The following is a 19,800-nucleotide window of genomic DNA, read 5'->3' as shown; positions in this document are numbered from 1 at the left end:
TATATATATTTTAATGTTTTGTATCGCATCAACAATTAATACATTGATGGAAAATACAATATTTTAGCAGATGGTAATGAATACATATATGCATGCGTGAAAACATTACATTGTAGATCGCTGTGGAAGCCGCGTTCTGGCAATGAAGCTTTTTATTGAGAACATGTGTGTCCCAGAATCGGAGCAAGACATCACAATCAAAAATTGCATGCCACTTTGGATGGTAAATCAAGTACATATATTTGTTTTAACAACATAATACATAGTTAATAGAAATCTATTCTAATGCTTGTGAGAGTAATAAGTATTATACAAATATGTATAAAATAACCTTGCGATTTCCAAACGAAAAACTAATGAAGATTATTTTATCAAACTTAAGTATTCAGTATTAACCGTTTTGTCCGTTTTAACATATTTTTAATAATCAATGTATGGGCTTAGTTACTTGGTGATGAAGTCGATTTTGGCGGACCACAGTCGTTCGCTGCTGTAGAAAAATTCCTCAAAATCTGCAACTTAACGGCGCTAAAAGAAACAATTGGGTATGCTAACATTCGATTTTTATAACCTTTATACTAGAACATACATGGTTATGTATGTCGATCATAATTTTTCAATGTGTACATATATAAATATAGTATATGACCTGTTCAATAATTGAAATTGTCATTGTACTTTAACCTTATTTAACAAATTCTTTTCAGCTCTGAAGTAAAGTGTTATAACTGTGAAGAAAATATTCAATGCGCACCAGTAACGCTCCCATGCCGAAAGAACGACAAGATATGTCAGAAATGTTTTACGGAGATGAAAGCACTAAGAAACTTCAAATGTCCACTTTGCAAAGAGACATTTCCTAAAGATTGGGTACCAACTAGTCAAGAGGATACAATGTAAAATATAAAGTTCATTCAATACTATTTATGTGCATGTTAAAGTAAACATTTTCTGTTTTTGTTTTATTGCTATCGACAAAAGTTCTACGTTTCATGTGCTTATGACGGTTCTCCTGTAATATGTCGTAGTAATACAAACACGATCTTAAGTTAATTTACATATGCATTTCAATGTAATAAAATGCAAAAGAACAAACAGTGGTAAGTTAAATAAAACTGCGTTCATAAAGTATATTTTACATACATGCACTGTCATTAAATAACAATTTGTCTTCATAATTTGGCAAATTTTCCGACTATCAGATCCGGAATATGTTTACACAGTAGGTGTAAACTTTCTTATTTCAGTCTTGTAAACAAGCTGCGGCGATACCAAAAGCGTTGCAATACATTTTTCTTGGAAGTCGTCTCGCAGTTGTGTTTTGACTATGGAAATGCGTCTGAGCAAGTTATTACCAAACTACTTAACTACGTAACATGCAAAACCAGAACTGGTAAGGTTTTCACGAAAGATATCAGCATGATCGACACGGGCTTAGACCCGAATCCCGTTTTCAGGTCGTTTCTGTTGCAGTTGTTACTTAAGTCAAGGTAAAATTTCGTAATGCTATTTTATATATTATAATTTTATAATTATTTAGTTTTCTAGACAAACTGTTTATGAATGCGTAAACATAATAATCAGGACAAACAGCTTTTATCATACCACTGCATTGATATTCGAGTGATATAACGCTGCATGATATATTTTTATATCATATACAACAGGAAGTACATATATCAATCAATGTGTCCAAATAGATCATATACCTAAGACTTAAAAAATAAGTAATATTGTATGGTATAAATGAATCAGATTAATCAAAACAAACAATTTGATACCAAGATGCGTTACATTTTATCCACAGAAAGCAACAAAAAGAGAAAAATACACATTTTCCAAATATTAAGAATGAGTGTGTGACAAATGTAACAAACGGATTACTTTTTAGACAAGCCCTCCTATGAAAATGTCACAGGTCAAAAGAAATGTCGAAATTTCAGCACCAAATATAAAAAGACAAAAGCAAACACAAATAAAACAATGAAAAAGTATTAACAATAATAAAAACCGAATAGTTGTCAATTTATAATAAAACACAATGTAATATGTAGTGATTAATTAAGATTCATTGCACAAAGGTAAATAAATTAATAATAAAACTAAATGAAATATGTCTTGATAAAATAATTTTAAATAAGAAGGTACTTTTTAGGTTTAATTTTAAATCAGCTGTAGTTTGTCAAATTTACAAAAGGAATTGTATTTAAACAGTTAAAACCTCATTTCTTAGAAAAGTTATGACTTCATAAAAAATTAAACATTTCATTGTCAGATGTTGTGCATGAGGCCATTTAGGGTTAGTTTCATATCTTTTGAGGGAGTTGTAGTAAAGTCATATAAAGACCTTGTCAACCAATTTGGTATGAATCTGAGTGGGTTTAATGAGCGAGAGAACAAATTAATTGTAAATTTGAATAAAAGCCAGAGAGAAATCCTTACTGAAAAAAATATTTTAGAACATGAAAACATATCAGACAAGGACTAGAAAATAACAACCGAAGATATTAAAAATTCATCAAAGGCTTTAACAATCACAAAACACGCCGAAAAACACTTGCAGATGTCACTTGATTGCAAAACTATATTGTAATGAAAGGCGAAACGAAGGAAATCCACAATTTATCACTTGACCATCTCGATGAATGTCTTGCCACGCATCTGATATATTGTATTCATTCGCAAGACAGATGGTTATGCATACGAGCAAGTCATACAGCGAAGCATCATGTAAAGCATTAAGCGGAATCTTCAAAAAGCAATGTATCCATACTCCATCATTTTCCCTCACACGAGACTGCCTGAAATCAAAGCAGAAAAGTCTCAAAAAACAAGAAAAAGACAAATATTAGCACTGTGTTTACAATAAATATTGTACTGCAGTTCTTAATTTATAAATTATTAAAGTACATATTAAGTTTAATGTATGTATTTATTCCTTGCATTTAATGCTTTTTTAAATGTGTCCTTATAGCTATTTTTGATCAAAAAACGAAACAAAAACTATTTCTGATTCAAAAATCGGTTTCTCACCCAATATGTTATCCGTATTCAGTTTTTCAATCTCGGCATCTGATAAGGCTGCAACAGCTCAAGGCTTGGTTCCTTAAGATAAACTAACAAATAATCAGTATTATTGTTGGCACATGTTACACATCAGTTCTTATCAGTGGTTCTTGAGGCAAATGAACATAAAACTTGCAAAGATGTCTATAACTATGGCAACCGAGGCCGGTCTTGATGAGGCAAAAAAGTATCAGTTATAATTCTGCTCAAACACATCAAATAAAAAATTAAGGGATTCAAATATCGCATCTACCGCCCGAAATTAGGCAAATTACAGGACACAAAAACGTCCAGTATATCATATATTACAGCAGCAATATTTAAAGAAAAACAACGTGTTCCACTGCAACTCGCTAGTCATCTCCATCTGTTTCATGCACAAATTAAATAATTCAGGAACAAAATATCCATTCCTCTTCCGTGAACTATTTCCAAAAACCAACATTCCGGATTTCTAATGAAAACATCACTCCATTTATAACACGTGTAGACACACTTCGAAAACACGAGCGACTGTCCTTACATGTTAATAAAGTATTTCTATTACAATGTTTAATATACGCATTTATTAAATATAATATATAATTGCTGCTTTAACGTTTGTTGTAAAAGAAAAAAGCAAAGATACATAACATTGTTATAAAATTCCATTGAGTAGCGCTTCTTTGTGTGTTTAGGAGCAACACTACTTTTAGAACAGATTCATACGCTCGACAAGTCCCGCCGTTATTTTATGCTGAGCATTGTCCTCATATATAGCACAACCATCAGGCAGTAACCTGTTATTCTCTATATATCATAAAGCAGTAACATCTGTTTTGTGATCACCCAAACGTCAAAAGAACTTCAGAAGTGTAAACACGACAAGAAGACTTAATAAATCCATGTACATTCGTATGTGTCATTATACAAATGTGAATAACTAGACATGGTTCCGTCCGTAGCGCACTGTTTTCCCCATAGTTCGCGTTTCTCTCGAGTGGTCATTTAAATCGTTCCAAAATATAATGATACGCATATTAAAACGCTTGTTACTATTGTGTATAGTTTAATTCATCTACCAGCGTACTTTTTGAGCTTCGCAAGACACAAAAAGGGATATATCGCAATTTACATTAGAAATATCGGAACTCAAATATTGATGTGCACTAGGTCATATGCTGTTTATATGATTGTAAAATTTCATCCCTCAAGCAGCAATACTTTTTGAATTACCTGGAACAGAAGTAAAACAATGTATTTAAAAATGTATTTAAACAATGTTTGCTAAAATGGACCTTTCTCCGGTTATGTCAAGAAAGTCCGAATAACATTGCTCAAGTTTGCAAGTTCACTTGCTGGTGGATAAGTTTGGAAAGTGTTATCCTTCTTGCAGCTATTTAGTTTTTGTGTCATGACACACACGTTAAATGCATATGTTTTGCTAGAAGATGATATCGCGATCGTAAATGCTGGTTTATATGTGCGTAACCTTTCGTTCCGCTAGCAGCGATGCTATTTATTAATAAAAAGTCCTTTGTTGCTTAAAGAGGGCCATGCTCACATGCTGGTATATTCGTTTGTTAATTTGAATCCCTCTAACAGCAATATGTGTTTGTCTTACGCGCGTTTTAAAAAAAGAATAAGTAATAAGTAATGTGATTTTGGGACTGAACAAAGGTCTGATCCCTCTAGCAGAAATACTTTTAGGGATACGCACCACACACACGAAACAGACGGACGAGAGGACGGACGAAAAAAAGAGCATCGCCTCTTCTGCAAAAGGGGGAATCAAGAAATGCAAAGTTGAATTTGTTTTAATAACTGCACTTTTGTGTAAGAATCTCTTTTTGTTCAATAGTATTATATTTGCACTATTAATAGAGAGTAATATTGATTTTAGGGAGGAAAGGTACGTTTCCAGTTACATAAGCCAGTTCCTGGAAAGCACGACAATAGACAGGGACACAAACCCTAAAGATAGAATTGACATTTATCTGCTGATTGTTCAATGTTGGGAGGTATTGAACATGAACACAATGTATTCCCACTCCACAACAAAGTTATATTTCACAGTTATATTTCAGAATTAAACTGGACTCTCTTTGTCTATCAGTTTATAAGTCCTTTGTCTGTCCGTCTGGTTGTCCGTTTCGTTAGATTTTTTTGGTTCGTGTTATAAATCCATTTAAGTATAAAATTCAAACTTCGTTTATTGATTTAGTACAGTGCCAATGTTTACATATAATTCTATAGTTTACGGAGTTATTCACTTTTGTGAATTTACCTTGTCCTACCATTTTTCACACAAACTACTGACTTGATTGACTTCAAAAAGTGTATACATGTATCGATTGTTGATAGGCATAGTTCACTGCTAACAATTTAAAACTTCAATGACATTATTTAAAGAGTCATCCCACTTTGTTAAATCAATATATACCCTTCTTATTTTTCCTAAACACAATTTAAGGTAAAATGCACAATATGTATAACACTTTACTGCCTGTTTCATGTCCGTTAGTCAAGATCTTATAGTCGCAGTGAGTGTCCTAATTTTTGCTAAGTTCAAAAAATTTAATGATAATAGTATTGCAATTAACCTGTAATTTGCTTTTAATTTATTATTTACAAATTATTTAAAGCGTTTAATTTTTTAATATATAAATGTGACCATATATTTTTAAATTCTAGCAATTCACAAAACTTAGCTTGGACATTATACTTAATGCAAACAGAAGCATGACATTAAATAAAAATGAGGTGTAACTGTTACAGCGCTCACATTCAGGTCAGAGTCTTAATTCATTCAGGCCAGAGTCTAATTTAAGTGTTTTGTTTTCTTTTGTATTTGCTCGGCGTTGGCTATCCTGTACATTGTAACCGTTTTTCGGTATTGTAGGACACGCACTTACAGTATATTGAACAAAGTGGAGAATCAAGACTGACAATTGCATGCGATTTGTTTCGTAATGCTATTGAAAAGATCAACAACCACCGGTCATTGACTGAACTACTTTATGGTATCGCAACTGCAAGAGCATGTCTATCTGAAACAGCACGTTGCTTAGCGGAACTTGCCGCGAAGGAAAAACATACTATTACCGGCTATATGCTGAAAATGATTCAAGCTGCTAAAGAATTGTGTCACAGTCATAATAAAGAAACATTGAAGTAAGTGATATAGTACTTTTTGCAGAAACTACGAGTTAAATGCGTGAATACATTGGAAATGTTTGTGTCACTGTCGTTAAGTTGATTCAATTTGTAATTGTTCAAATCTATTTTGAGAGTAATTCGACCCTGATGGATTCGATCTGATTTATGTGGTTTCCAATTGACCAGTCGCCAAATACGAGATCGCTCCGCCCACTAAGTTGTGTTTTTCATAAAACGCTTATTCCATTACTCCGACAGTCTTTGTTTGTCGGACCATGTGGCCGTAATAAACGAAATCTGATTGATTATTACGTGAGTTTGAATTGACAGCTGGCGAGTGGTCAATTGTTCAAGCAGTCAAACGACCTGATGTATCAATATAGATTTTAAAATTTACATGACCTGCAATATAACATGCGAACGTTTTTGTTTCATTTAATTATTAAATGTGGAATGCACGATCATTTAATATGGAATTGAACACTCTTAATTATCACGTATACTGCGTATCTTCTTCAAGTATTACTTAAAAGATGGATGGTGTAGTATGTTGTTACACAAGTGGCTAAGAGAAATGATTAACATGTGTGATTAAAATATTACGTATACTTTCCAGACTGTATCTAGTGAAAATTTTATGTCGTCGTTACGGCAGACATATATATCAAAGATTATCGAAGTCTCGTGCGCATAGTTTGAATTGGGTGGCATTTGAGGGCAGATCAGAACAGGTATTTTGTTTAATGTTATGTATGACAAAAATCGCATTCATGTATACATGTGCCATGTATTGTTCTGGACGCTTGCAGTTATAATAATTTGAAAAATATAGTCCATCTGTGGAACTCGATTGTCTGTTGAATATGGACTTCAAAGTTTTTGAATATGTGCCTTAACGTGCTGTTAACCATCTTAAATGTTCGATACCGAAATTAAAAGAATTCAATTAGATGTCGAGTTTGGAAAACGTCAATGTAGAGTCGCTAACAATTTTACCCATATATATGATACTATAATGACCATTGCTAGTTCAAAATCTAGTCTTGTCGTTACCGTGTTGGTCTTTACATGACAACTGCAGATGTTAATTTGCTTCGTTCAATCTACCCTATGCAGGTTGAGGTATCGGATAGATACATTGTCTTGGGGGAGACATATACACGTGTAAGAGAAGCCATTGCAAAAACACTTCTTGTAGAAGATATTGGGATACTTCAAGACTTACTGCAAGTATGTTAATGCATTGCACGTATAAAATACTTACAATTTGTATGAGTAGTTTGAGATATATATGAAACAAAATGTTATTGTATACCATAACAAATGGTTATTTTAAAATTTATTTCAAGAATCATGGCATGATTACATTGAATATTATGTTAAATGCAGACAACAAAACAATATTTCCTCTTTCTAGAATGTGTGTGTGCACACTACAATTCTTTTTTGCAGAAAATACAAAGTCGGAATGCACATTTAGTAACCGTCGTGCAGCTAGCTGTGCACAGAGAGGTAACCTGTGCACATGTCAGACAATCATTCACTAAACCAAAACAGGTGCGTCGATTATGAAGCGTTGTTTTTCCTCGATGATTTTGATTTTATATCAGGTTTACTTACATTGTAAAGAATGAATGTTTCGTATTGCATTTTGTACAAAGTTTTAAATGTTTTTAAGATATTTTATTCAACATTACCGTGCAGAAAAAAAAACAATTAAGCAAATAAAACTGTGCACAATTCATACATTTATTTCATTTTTATTAAATGGTTCCTTTGATTTCAGGGAATTAAACGCCTACATAAACTACTTGATGCTTTCGAAGTCGTGGGAGACAAGGTTGGCCTTTACAGAATAAATAGAGGATATTTGTTGGGTTCGGTTGAATATCGATTTTATTTCACGAGTGATCATAAACATAATATTTTCACGAGTGGCGTAGCCACGAGTGAAAATATTTATTTTTATGATCACGAGTGAATTAAAATCGGTATTCCACCGAATCCAACACATTTTCTTTTTATTTTATGCCTTTTTTCACCGTTTATTTAAATTGTAAAAGATTTAACTGGAGAATTTCGCTGGAATAATGACGTCATTTCGTCGAAAAAATTACGTAATTTCACAGTAAAACAGTGAAAAATATTGATATTTTTCACTGTTATTTTTCACTGTTTGAAACAGTGAAATATCAGTTTAATATCACTGATATTTCTCTATAAACCATCGGAAAGCATAAAATAAAACAAAATCATCTAGTGAACACATCGACGTTATGATAATAACATACTAAATGGGATTGTATCAATAGATGAAGCGATTGACATATTACATACACAACAGACTATTTCGTCTTTAATCACTTTACATATATTTCAAATTGTTTAAATAGATTATTTGCAGTTAAATGGTTAATACCAATTATATTTAAAATTGGAGCATATCGGTTTCCTTTACCAATACACCATAGATTGAAAACTTAGCACTTAATCAGGAGATAAATTCGTTTAATTATCTACTACATTTATAACAGAAAAAATATTTTAAGCAAAGAATAATATGATTGACACTGGGGTCACTGACTAAGAACGGTCAATTCAAAGTATTGATGTTTAAACTGGTTTGGTGGCTAGCCGCACCTGACATCCCAGAATTAATTTCGAACCAACTTCGCGTCTAAAGTGATCTCAATCAAACGTACGTATGCAAACATAAATGAAAACGTGAATGCCAAAACGTGACGTGTGATTCGAATACTATAAACATTATTTAGTAGTCAAGTGTTGTAAGTATAGAAAATCTATTCGAACGATTTGGAGATATTTTATTTTATTTATCAGTATAAACAGAAAAATGTTCAATCTATACAGATACTAACTATCAAGTTAGCGATGTATCTACAAAAAAGTATCCAACAGTATAGGTTTAAAAAATACATAACAACAAAGAAGATATATTGCATACAGCCTCTGAAAAGCTTTATTGAGAACTAAGACAGTTAAACCTACTCAGTTACCATTTTAATTATGCATGATTGAGCTGTAACATACTATGATTATAATAAACTAGGAGAGCGTGTGGAGGCTTCTGAATAACAACCTTCAGCCCCCGTTGTTGGTCATGAAACCTCAATCGAGTATGGAGCAGCAGGGCGTGCAGTGCTTAATGACACACTTCAAGATCATCATGTCAAAACTTCAAGATGAGTCGAAATTACTTTTCCCTTTCAAGGCGTTGATCGATGGAAATCTAATTATCCAGGTCTGCATGTGTAGTAGTCTGTGACTATGTTTATACGTATTAACTCACCTGACAAATAGTTCATTGGCGAGTGTATCTGTACCTTAAGTCCAATGTCATGATGATTGTTTCAGAGCATGTTTCTACCGACCATGCCACAGGATGACTTGGAAGACATACACAATGCCTTGCTCAGGAACGGCCAAAATTCTGTTGTGTATCGTACGTTTAATTTAAGTCTGAATAATTCGAGTTTTCGTTGGACTGGTTGTTGTAAATTGTATCTTTAATTTCATATTATGTTAATTTATAATAGTATTATATGCCTTTTCATTAATTATAGGGTGCCCTAAGGGTCATCCATACCTCATCGGTGATGTAAGTATGAGTTTGTACGGTTATGGTTACTATATAAATTGCTTTATTGCCGATGGACTCCAGTTTCAAACAATAATATAATTTGTATACGGCTAGACGTTAATTAACATTTTATCACATTTAAATGCATTCAATGAGGATGGGTACCGCTTTAAACAATATCCTTTTTATGTAGTTATTGATAAGACGCGAACAGTTTCAAATCCCTTAAAGACATTCATAATCCACACAATATTTTTAGCAAGTATCCACAATGCTGCTTAGTGTAGTCATGCGTCTAATTAATTTAACGAAGTGTCAATGACGTGAATTCTTTTTTAGTGCGGACAACCAGTTTTGACAGGTTTTTGTCCAGAATGTCGGGAACGAATCGGTGGGACGGGGCACCAAGCTTTGCCAGGAAATGTTTTGAATAACCAGTAAGTTTAAATATTATTTCATATGGTACACATGATCGGTTGACATGACAGTTATCTATGTTACTTTAGATTTGTACATTAGGTTGAATGTATACATTGATTTAAACATTAAATATAGAAACATCATATAGATGGTATTTATTTTAGTGTATTATTAGCCCTTTAGTGAACATCCTTAATCAGGCATTTCGAAACGCACGTATACCTAATTTAAATTGTGTTCTTGCGTATCATGTTACATCCTTGTGTTTTGACAGCACATAACGGAATATATTATTAAATTAACTTTAGAGGGGATACATCAAAACGAGGGCATGTCCTCGGCAGGAGCAATAAAGGTGGAATTATTCAGCCAGAGAGGGATATGAACCCCACTTACTGCACAGCTGCTCGACTCTTCCTTCATATGGCCATGTACCTGGGTCCAGTGGAGCATGTATGTACTTGCAAATCATTTTGTTTACAAACGAAAGGATAGTGTGCATCAGCGTTAACAACATTCAAGTCGTATTAGAATGTGTTTAAAAAGAAACCGCATATTTTGTCAATACATGTTATGATATAAAGAAATAATACAACGAAGCGCATTTTTATAGAACATAATGTGTATTTTGTTTAGATACAGAAAATTATACAGCCAGAAATACCAGCCAATCATGTGTCGCAGTTTTTACTGGATCACATCAAAGCAAACATCGTCGGTCTCCAGCAAGAGCTCGGTCGAAGTGCAGATGATATCATCCTGCTGATGCATGTCGTTGTTCACCACATGATGCTTCAAGCTGGTATACCAACAATGTTCTGGTTAAGTTATAATAATAATTCATATTCAGGAGTTCTTAATAACACAATCAACAAATAAAGTCTTAGGTATAACATATCATTAGAATATCGACTAGCAAGGGCAGTGGTGAACTATATTTATTATAAATACAATTAACAGAAATCCGTTAAAAAGCCACATTGTTGTTTTTTTCATAATGCTTTTATTGATTTGATTGCTTCACTGTCAATTACTGTATTAAATACTTTTTATGCCCCCAGAACCTAGGTTCTGGGGGCATATTAAAATCGTACCATCCGTTAGTTAGTTAGTTAATCCGTCCGTCCGTCCGGATTAGTTTCCGCTCAATAAGTCAAGCAATTGTCATTAGATCTTCGCCAAACTTCATGAAAATGTGTAAGGCAATTGCATCTAGGCCAAGTTCGATAATCGGCCAAATTGACCCAGACACTCCTGAGTAACGGCCCTTGAATCATCGTAACAATGGTTTTTTCTCGTTTCCGCTCAATAAATCGAGCAATTGTCATCAGATCTTCACCAAACTTCATGAAAATGTGTAAGGCAATAACATGTAGGTAAAATTTGATAATCGGTCAAATTGACCCAGACACACTTGAGTTACGGCCCTTGAATCATCGTAAAATTTGGTTTTGTCTCGTTTCCACTCAATAACTCGAGCAATTGTCATCAGATCTTCACCAAACATCATGAAAATGTGTAAAGCAATAAGATCTAGGTCAAGGTCGATAATCGGCCAAATTGAACCAGACACTCCTGAGTTATGGCCTTTGAATCATTGTAAAATTGGGGTTTTTCTCCTTTCCGCTCAATAACTCCAGCAATTTTCATTGTATCATCACAATACTTCATGAAAATGTGAAAGGCAATAACATCTAGGTCAAGTTTGATAATCAGCCAAATTGACCCGGACACTTCTGAGTTATGGCCCTTGAATCATCGATAAATTGCGTTTTTTCTCGTTTCCGCTCAATAACTCGAGCAAATGTCATAGGATCTTTGCCACGCTTCATGAAAATGTGTAAGGTCATAAGATCTAGGTCAAGTTCGATAATCAGCCAAATTGACCAAGACACTCCTGAGTTACAGCCCTTGAATCATCGAAAAATTGAGTGTTTTCTCGCTTCCGCTCAATAACTCAAGCAATTGTCATTGGACCTTTACCAAACTTCATAAAAATGTGTAAGGCAATAAAATCTAATTTAAGTTCGATAATCAGCCAAATTTACCCAGGTACTTCTGATTACGGCCCTTGAATCATCAAAAAATTGTGTTTCCGCTCAATTACTTAAGTAATTGTCGTCGGATCGTCACCAAACTTCATGAAAATAATCTTGCGCAAAATTATTTTTATGCCCCTGAAGGTGGGCATGTAGTGATCGCACTGTCCGTCTGTCTGTCTTTCTGTCTGTTCGTCTGTCTGTCCGTCACACTTTTGTGTTTAGGTTTCGAAAAATGTCATACCTTCTATGTAGCTTCAGATGTAACCTTCATATTTGGTATGCATGTGTATATGGACAAGGCCTTTCCATACGCACAGCAAATTTGACCCCTTTGACATTGACCTTTACTTAGGGTCCGCGTTTAGGTTTCGAAATCTGCGTTTAGGTTTCGAAAAAGCGTTTTTGGGGGGCATATGTCTTCCGATGAAGACAGCTCTTGTTTCTATTTACTATCAAGTTTTATGTCAATATAAGTGTATTGGATCTTTTACATTATTTCAGGCAACTTTACATTAAACTACTATACGGATATACAAGTTTACAGGCACTATGCCTTAATAATTGTCCATAATAATGATACACCCCAGATTTGACAGTAACACTTACCTCTAACATCGACTAACTTTGAAGTTGTTCATACTGGTGACATTATATGACTATATATCACAATTGTCAATTTCCTCAATTGAGTATATATAATCTAAACATCACCAGAACTTTAATCTTGAAGTTAGCCGTCCATTTAATTGCATTTCTTTTCTTTATTATGAATTCCACTATTTAACATTGTTTGTTTTTTATTCAAGTGCAATTTGTAATTTTGATACCATGTTTTATGTTGAATTCTGTAAACTTTCCTTTCCTGACAATTACCTTGAGAGTTTAACTTTGTTTTCGAAGCAAATTGAATCGCATCAAAGTAAATCCATTTAAACAGTTTGTAATTTTCTATCGTCTTTCTAAATAATGTTCCATTTTCTCTTACTAGTATAACGTTTAGTAAAAAACAGCATGTACCGGCCCAGAATTTTAGTCAGTAATGGTCATAATCTTGGTTACTGACCCTCTTTGGGCAAATTTACATTCAACAATAAGTCAAATTAAGAGTCAGTTGAGTTCAAGTCAAGATCCAGTACAGACGTAACTTTTGCCTATCGTTAAGAAATAAATTTCTCTCTCAGTCGTAATCATATCAGTTTTGCAGTAATAATCCAGATATATAAACATTATACTCATAAAGTTACACTGATTATGTGAACGTTTATAACATTTAGCTTGTTATATTAACGTAAATTGTGAACGAACGCGAAAACTGACTGAGTGTGCGTCAATTGTGTAAACACCTCCCTGTTATAATTACCGAAAAGCTTGCAGTTACAAAATACTTATACTGCATGTCTCTTTTACATGTGGTACGCCACGATAATTTGACTTCTCATGACTAAACTATTGCTTGAACATTTATAAAGACGTCTACCATATCTGAAAACTGATGGAACTCGCACAGCGTTATATTCACAAATATTTAAAAGTTTCAGTTTACCACGTGATTAAAACTATTTACCTCAAAGCAGAAGTAAGTAACAATATTTAAGTTCTAACTTTGACCTTTATTTTAAGGAAAAGCTCTTCCACAGAGGCTGACTCTTCTGTCCTCAAAGATAGATCGTGAAGCATGGGAAAAGGAATTTTGTTCGACTGTATTACGTAACGTACTTGGGGTAAGGAGTCAACTATGCTTTCGAAAGATTATTTACTTCACATAACATCAACTGTATTGATATATCGGAATTTCTCATTTTAATATTTTGACGTTGTTTGTGTTGTCTTTGCTTGTCAATATTGACTAATGTGAGATTTGTTTATTTTATTTCAGTACGTTGATCTCTGGCTTACCAATTTAAACAACCGTATTGCAACTGATCTGAGATTAGGTAAAAGGCATTTTCTTAAGAAAGTTATGGCTCTTGATCAAATAATTGCTTCTCACAAACATTCGAATTCCGTTTAGCACGCATAAGCATTATGTATTTTTAAAATTGAAACGTTAACTACACAGTTTGTTCAAAACATGTTATGCATAACCATCAGTTCATGGTCTTTAAACAGTTTAAAAGTTCTGATGCGCTGTATAGTACATTAAAACAAATAATAATTAAAGCAAATATTTTCAATGTATCTGATAAAGTATTTAATTATAAACTCAGGAGCAGATCCACTAATGTGCTTGATATACGAAACGGACAACACGCAGGAAAGTGAAGACACAGTCAATCTGTTGAATGTCCCGCGAATGTGGCGATTTCGAATCCCAATTACATTTGACCATATGCGCCAAGAGTTGAATTCAAAATTTCAGGACTTAAAGCCAAAGCCGCGTGTCCTGCAACGTTTTTTGCTCGAGGTAGGCGTATAAAATGATATTTAATCTTATATATATACATATAAAGTGAATATTAGTTTGCATGTGTGTGACAGACGTCTATAAGTATTGTTTTTCAATGTTGGGTTTTCTTCTATGTGATATGATTGTTAAATATTGTCAATGTCTCAGTTATGAATTCCGCTTTTCGTAATATTGGTTTTTCATCTGGTCGCTTAATCTCAGGAGATGGAGTGTTAAAATACCAAATTACCCTTTATCCTTAGGATGACATACTCCAAGCACTGCGATATCTTCCCAATATCATGCTTCTACAACGAACACTTCTACATAAACTCCAGAGGAAACTTGACAGAGCTGAAGCTAATGCGCAACTTAAAGTTAGGGATATAAAGAAAGGTAATGTTTATTCAAATAAAAATTAAAGCGTATGCACACATTTCAAACCTCTACTTATGCGATGCAATGTGATGAACTTAATTTTAAGTATCGACATGATTTTGCGACTCAAAGTGCACATAAACAAACAATGCAAAAATAAATGTATGTATCGATGTATCGGAGTTTGCTGTTATCGATTTCTTCTCTTACAGGCGTTGGTAATCAATTAATTAAATAAGGCGTATGATTATTGTGGACATATTAATCTAATACAAATGTGAACTTAATTATATATTACTCAAGTATGTTTCATGAAATATGCACATTACACAATGAGCTTCACATGCCTAATAGTGTATTAATTTAATTGCAGATAATCTGGCTGGACATGACACAGAGAGGTGGATAGATGAATTTTCTAAAGTATGGGAAATGACACGACTGCGTCTGTCACAAGGTCAACCTTTTTTCAATTATTATTTTTAATATTTTGTTCGAAATAAAAACTTGTATTATGATATGTGGTTACGAAAAGTTGCATTCAGACTCAATATAGCTTTAATCATTATAAATGACAATTGTTTTAAGCATGCACTATTTTAAAAGGTTGTGCTACCAAGTTCGGGCGAGTGACCGTTCCAGAGGTGTTTTGCAGACAACGAATAACAGACAACACTCCACTCGCCGTTCTTTTACCTGCGGCGAATGGTCCTGGATTGTGTTCCTATGCCATGCTTGACCTTCTATTTAGAAAACAGAACGAGTTGATGGACTTCTACGGTTCCGAAACTGGAAGGTACATATATTCTAATTAAACTGTCATCATGGCGGCTTATTTGATTATGTAAGTCTTATTTTAACTCTTTTATAACTCGTTGGTTACTCATCTAGCCTATAAGCAAAATACAATAGGCATGAGCGTAAATATTCAACAGAAGTATTGCATTTGGAAATGTATTTTTTCGTTTTCTTGAAGACTACATTCACTTTCTTCAATCACTCCAATGGCTGTGACCTCCGCACATCTGATCAGCTACGACCACGAACATGACCTGATGCCCTTGGTTTTGGCAAACTGTCATTATTCCTTCGAGATGGGTGTAGGGACCAAGATTGAGTACGACTTTGCTGGCATGGAGAGACAACTAATAGACAGGTTTCTCTGCTACAAGTCGAAGATAGAGATCCATCAATACTTGAAGGTATTACTAGAGACATTTATTTGTTTTCACAATGAATCATATTAAGTCAAGCTTTTGAAAGTTTCTTTGAAAGCGGAACCTGTTGGATCAGCTTCCATGTATTAAATGGACCTTTTCACAGATTTTGGCAGATATTGAAGTTTGTCATTAAATGCTTTATATTGATAAACATTGAATCTAAAAAGCTCCAGTAAAATTAGCGAAAGAAAAAAGTAACCCTCAACTGGACTCAAACCACTAACCCATGGAGTAAAAGTCTATCGCTGAGACCACTCGGCCATACATGCTCATAGAATGAGTGTATTTAAACTTTATATATAAGCAATTCTCGTAGAGCCACAAAATATGACGACAACAACAGAACTCTACTAATTATTCAACCGTTTCGCGTTGCAACGCTTTTTAATTTTCAGGTTTTTAAATCGTCAAAAAATGCATACAATGGATATTTTAGAGTATGGTAAATGTTCAGTGTTACTGACTTTTTGCTCACAAATATCATAACTACAACAAAAATTTGCGAATTTAAAACAAATTGTGTTAATTTTGTCAATTTACCAAAACGTGAAAAGGTCCCTTTACTTATTAATTATTTGATCTTTATACACATGTTGTTTACTTTGAATCTGCGGTATTTTTTCTGACTTGTTGAAGTTATTTCATTTTTATTTGCGATGAAAATTAATTTACATCTAAATATGCCCTTTCTTGTGTTAGGTCGACCTGATGGTTTACAGAACAGAAGTGACGAACGTCTCTGTTTTCAACAAACTTCAGGGCAACATACCACAGGTGAGATTGTAAATACATTTTGCTTTCTTGTTTAACCAGAGGTGTTTTGTTTGTTGGGTGTATGTTAACGTTTAAATAACAACATGGAAATGTTATTTTGTATCATTATTCTTATGATCATAAACATCAATTAAAGAGTACAATATACTGTGTGCTGTATGCTGAAACATTTTTGACGAAACTATGTGTAAAATCTCACGTATATTATCTGTATTTCTTCTGAATGCTTTTCATAGGAGCACTTAAATTCAGCTGTCAAAAAGCAGATATGTGAAGAACTACGATCATTGCCCGACGTTTGTGAAACGCTTGACAATTTGAATATTGCTATTAGCTTCCTGAAGACGACTGGCGGTAACCCAGCTATGCCAATACACAGGTTCATCGAGGAAACGCTACGAATGGACAAATCTCTTTTGAGTCAAAAGGCTAGTTACTATCTTACAATTCTCGCATTGGCTTGTAATACGTGTGTTTATGGCTCGCTGGGTCAATTCTTATTTCAGTGCATCTAAAACTTAAAATAAATTTACAGATTTTCGATTGAAATGAGGTTGTGATTAAAATTTATTTAGGTAATGATATCGTTCTTTAGGCTCGGCAAACTTGCGAACTTCGACATGCCAGATCGTTGTGGTTGCTGTTGTCCTTTCTTAAGTCCAGACTTCTAGTTGATTATCAACACGCAACCGAGGTTCGTTTATAAAATGTCTCTAAATGTTATAAGACCCATTGTAACATGGTGTTGATTTGTTGCCAGTGGATCCGGAAAATCAGCGTTAGAACGTTTTGTTCTTCAGAATATGCTTATATATTAAAATGACAATAATTTACTGTTTTTATACAAATGCGTTTCAATTTAATATCAATAAACTCTCTCATTTTGATACAGAACAATTGAAGTAACAATATTAACGCCAATATCTAGATTTTAAAATATCTATATGAAATCACCTAAATTGCATTAGAAGTGCCTTTTTATTCAGGCGGTTATAGAAACGTTGCCTAATGGTTTCTACGAAGATCTACCAAACGAAGTAAAATCAAGCTTTGGAGAATACATGCACCATCTAAGCACTGAGAAGTTATCAAATCTATTGGAGCTGCTTCATGAATTTCTACTTCTCAGAGTGGCCGTTCAAGAGAATCCTGATGACGATGATTTTGTGGATACTAGAAAATACAGGTGCGATTATTTTGTATTTGAAATGTTGGAAAGTATTTAGACAACGATGTTGTTTGTGTATAAGTATTTACACGATTTTGATTAAAAGTAACTAAGGCTTGCTCATTATAGTGTGGGCATTTTAGATTAAAGGTCAGCCATTTGATGATAGCTGGAACTTATGATGGTGGGTTAAGACAATAAATACTTAGGCTTAGCCTGAACACTGTACATTATACACGGTAGGGAGAAATGCTGATATGTTTAGTTCCTAAATCATTTATTTCAAATGACTTTATTTTGTATGTATATTGTTGTAGAAATTTGCAAGTGTATTTTCTCCAATTACAGGCTATTTGAAAGTCTGAAGCAGTACATTGAGCTAAGCGAATCGCCAGTGCTCGAACCTGTCATTTTGAATGGAAGTCCAACGGGATTGTTGTATGAACACGGTGCAAAGGCCTGGGTACTAGCGAACGAGACGCTTTTGAGGAAAATAGGAACCAGGCGTCGCTCCTGAAATACAGACAAACAAAAATACTGACGTAAGGCAATATAAATAAACCGATATACAGAAAACAAATATATTAAGTAAATAGAATAAATTGTAGTTTAAAGACAATACTGTTTACAGTTGTACACTATTTTTCTCAAATTTGTCACCTATGACTGCATGTTTTGTTTCAGTACATATTTGCTATGACATAATTGATTGACTGAATTGCAGTTAAATCACAATATAGTTTGCAGTGGTACATTATGTGTGACAATGCAAGTGAGTGTACATATATTTTCTATGATATCTTTGAATGACTAAATTGAAATGAAGTTTGCATTGTTGCAATATATGAAAGGTGTTACTATGTTTGTTTTGTGTATAAACTGTCTTTGTTTACTGGCTGTTTACTTTTCTATTGTTACATGAAATTGCAATTAAATAATCCTGCTATATTTCATATCTACAATTTATGAAATGCAATGTCGTAATTTTTTTTTGCCATTCGCCTTTTATATGATGGATAAATTGTTTCATTCGTAAATCGACTATTCGTGATTGAAGAGTATTTGAGATTTCTTGTTTTATGGTTATGTATAAATAATTAATTGTACGTGCATGATTGAATTGAATGTTGAATGTGTTCAGAAAAAAAGATTTGCAAAGCCATATAGTTGTCAAAACATTATAAACACATGCTTATATTGAAAACTTTACGAATTAATAGCATATTTGTGAAGTTTTTCCTCATTTTGAAATGTAAATTATTCTTTCATTGTTCTAAAATCAAAGTGAATGTGTCATTTTTAATTAAACTGTGATTTATAAAGTGCATATATAATAGGCATATAAAAATACTGCATACGTCATTAGTGTGTGGATTTGTGTAAGCGCATACGTGCCGAGTTTATATTTATAATAGTCGGTACACTTATTTCATTTTGTTTATGAAATGTTGACTTTTTATGGTGTAAATGGCGATACAGTTATATGTTCTTGTATGTTTTAATAAGTAAGGAATTCTTCTTTGTGTCAATCATCCTATAACAGTTTATAACATGTTCATGTACATACCAAAATGATGTCACAGAATCATCAACATGCGTGTGTGTGT

At 33.5% G+C, this 19,800-nt stretch overlaps 1 protein-coding gene across 1 annotated transcript; it reads left to right on the top strand.

Moving 5' to 3' along the window:
• Nucleotides 1-133: 133 nt before the first annotated feature.
• LOC127853849 (E3 ubiquitin-protein ligase rnf213-alpha-like) lies at nucleotides 134-19,800 on the top strand. Its single transcript, XM_052388651.1, has 28 exons — nucleotides 134-223; nucleotides 445-545; nucleotides 708-896; nucleotides 1,248-1,490; nucleotides 4,949-5,066; nucleotides 5,948-6,219; nucleotides 6,821-6,935; nucleotides 7,321-7,434; nucleotides 7,657-7,761; nucleotides 7,991-8,044; nucleotides 9,275-9,466; nucleotides 9,580-9,667; nucleotides 9,789-9,823; nucleotides 10,145-10,242; nucleotides 10,534-10,678; nucleotides 10,862-11,027; nucleotides 13,888-13,988; nucleotides 14,144-14,201; nucleotides 14,475-14,671; nucleotides 14,917-15,049; nucleotides 15,405-15,488; nucleotides 15,638-15,827; nucleotides 16,008-16,233; nucleotides 16,951-17,025; nucleotides 17,262-17,453; nucleotides 17,621-17,719; nucleotides 18,012-18,211; nucleotides 18,542-19,800. The coding sequence occupies exons 1-28, from the start codon at nucleotides 143-145 to the stop codon at nucleotides 18,708-18,710; spliced, it is 3,840 nt and encodes a 1,279-aa protein (XP_052244611.1). The 5' UTR covers nucleotides 134-142; the 3' UTR covers nucleotides 18,711-19,800.

Source organism: Dreissena polymorpha, chromosome 12, assembly GCF_020536995.1.
Source record: "Dreissena polymorpha isolate Duluth1 chromosome 12, UMN_Dpol_1.0, whole genome shotgun sequence".
In the NCBI taxonomy this organism is placed as follows: Eukaryota; Metazoa; Mollusca; class Bivalvia; order Myida; family Dreissenidae; genus Dreissena; species Dreissena polymorpha.
Note: the sequence above shows the minus strand (reverse complement) of the source record. Positions and strands in the feature narration are given on the sequence as shown.

What these genes read in the sequence shown, in the direction of transcription:
- LOC127853849 (XM_052388651.1), top strand. Translation starts at nt 143, where the DNA reads ATGAAGCTTTTTATTGAGAACATGTGTGTCCCAGAATCGGAGCAAGAC. An exon ending in ATTATCAACACGCAACCGAG is followed by an intron (nt 17,720 to 18,011) that starts GTTCGTTTATAA and finishes CTTTTTATTCAG; the next exon opens with GCGGTTATAGAAACGTTGCC. An exon ending in GTGGATACTAGAAAATACAG is followed by an intron (nt 18,212 to 18,541) that starts GTGCGATTATTT and finishes CTCCAATTACAG; the next exon opens with GCTATTTGAAAGTCTGAAGC.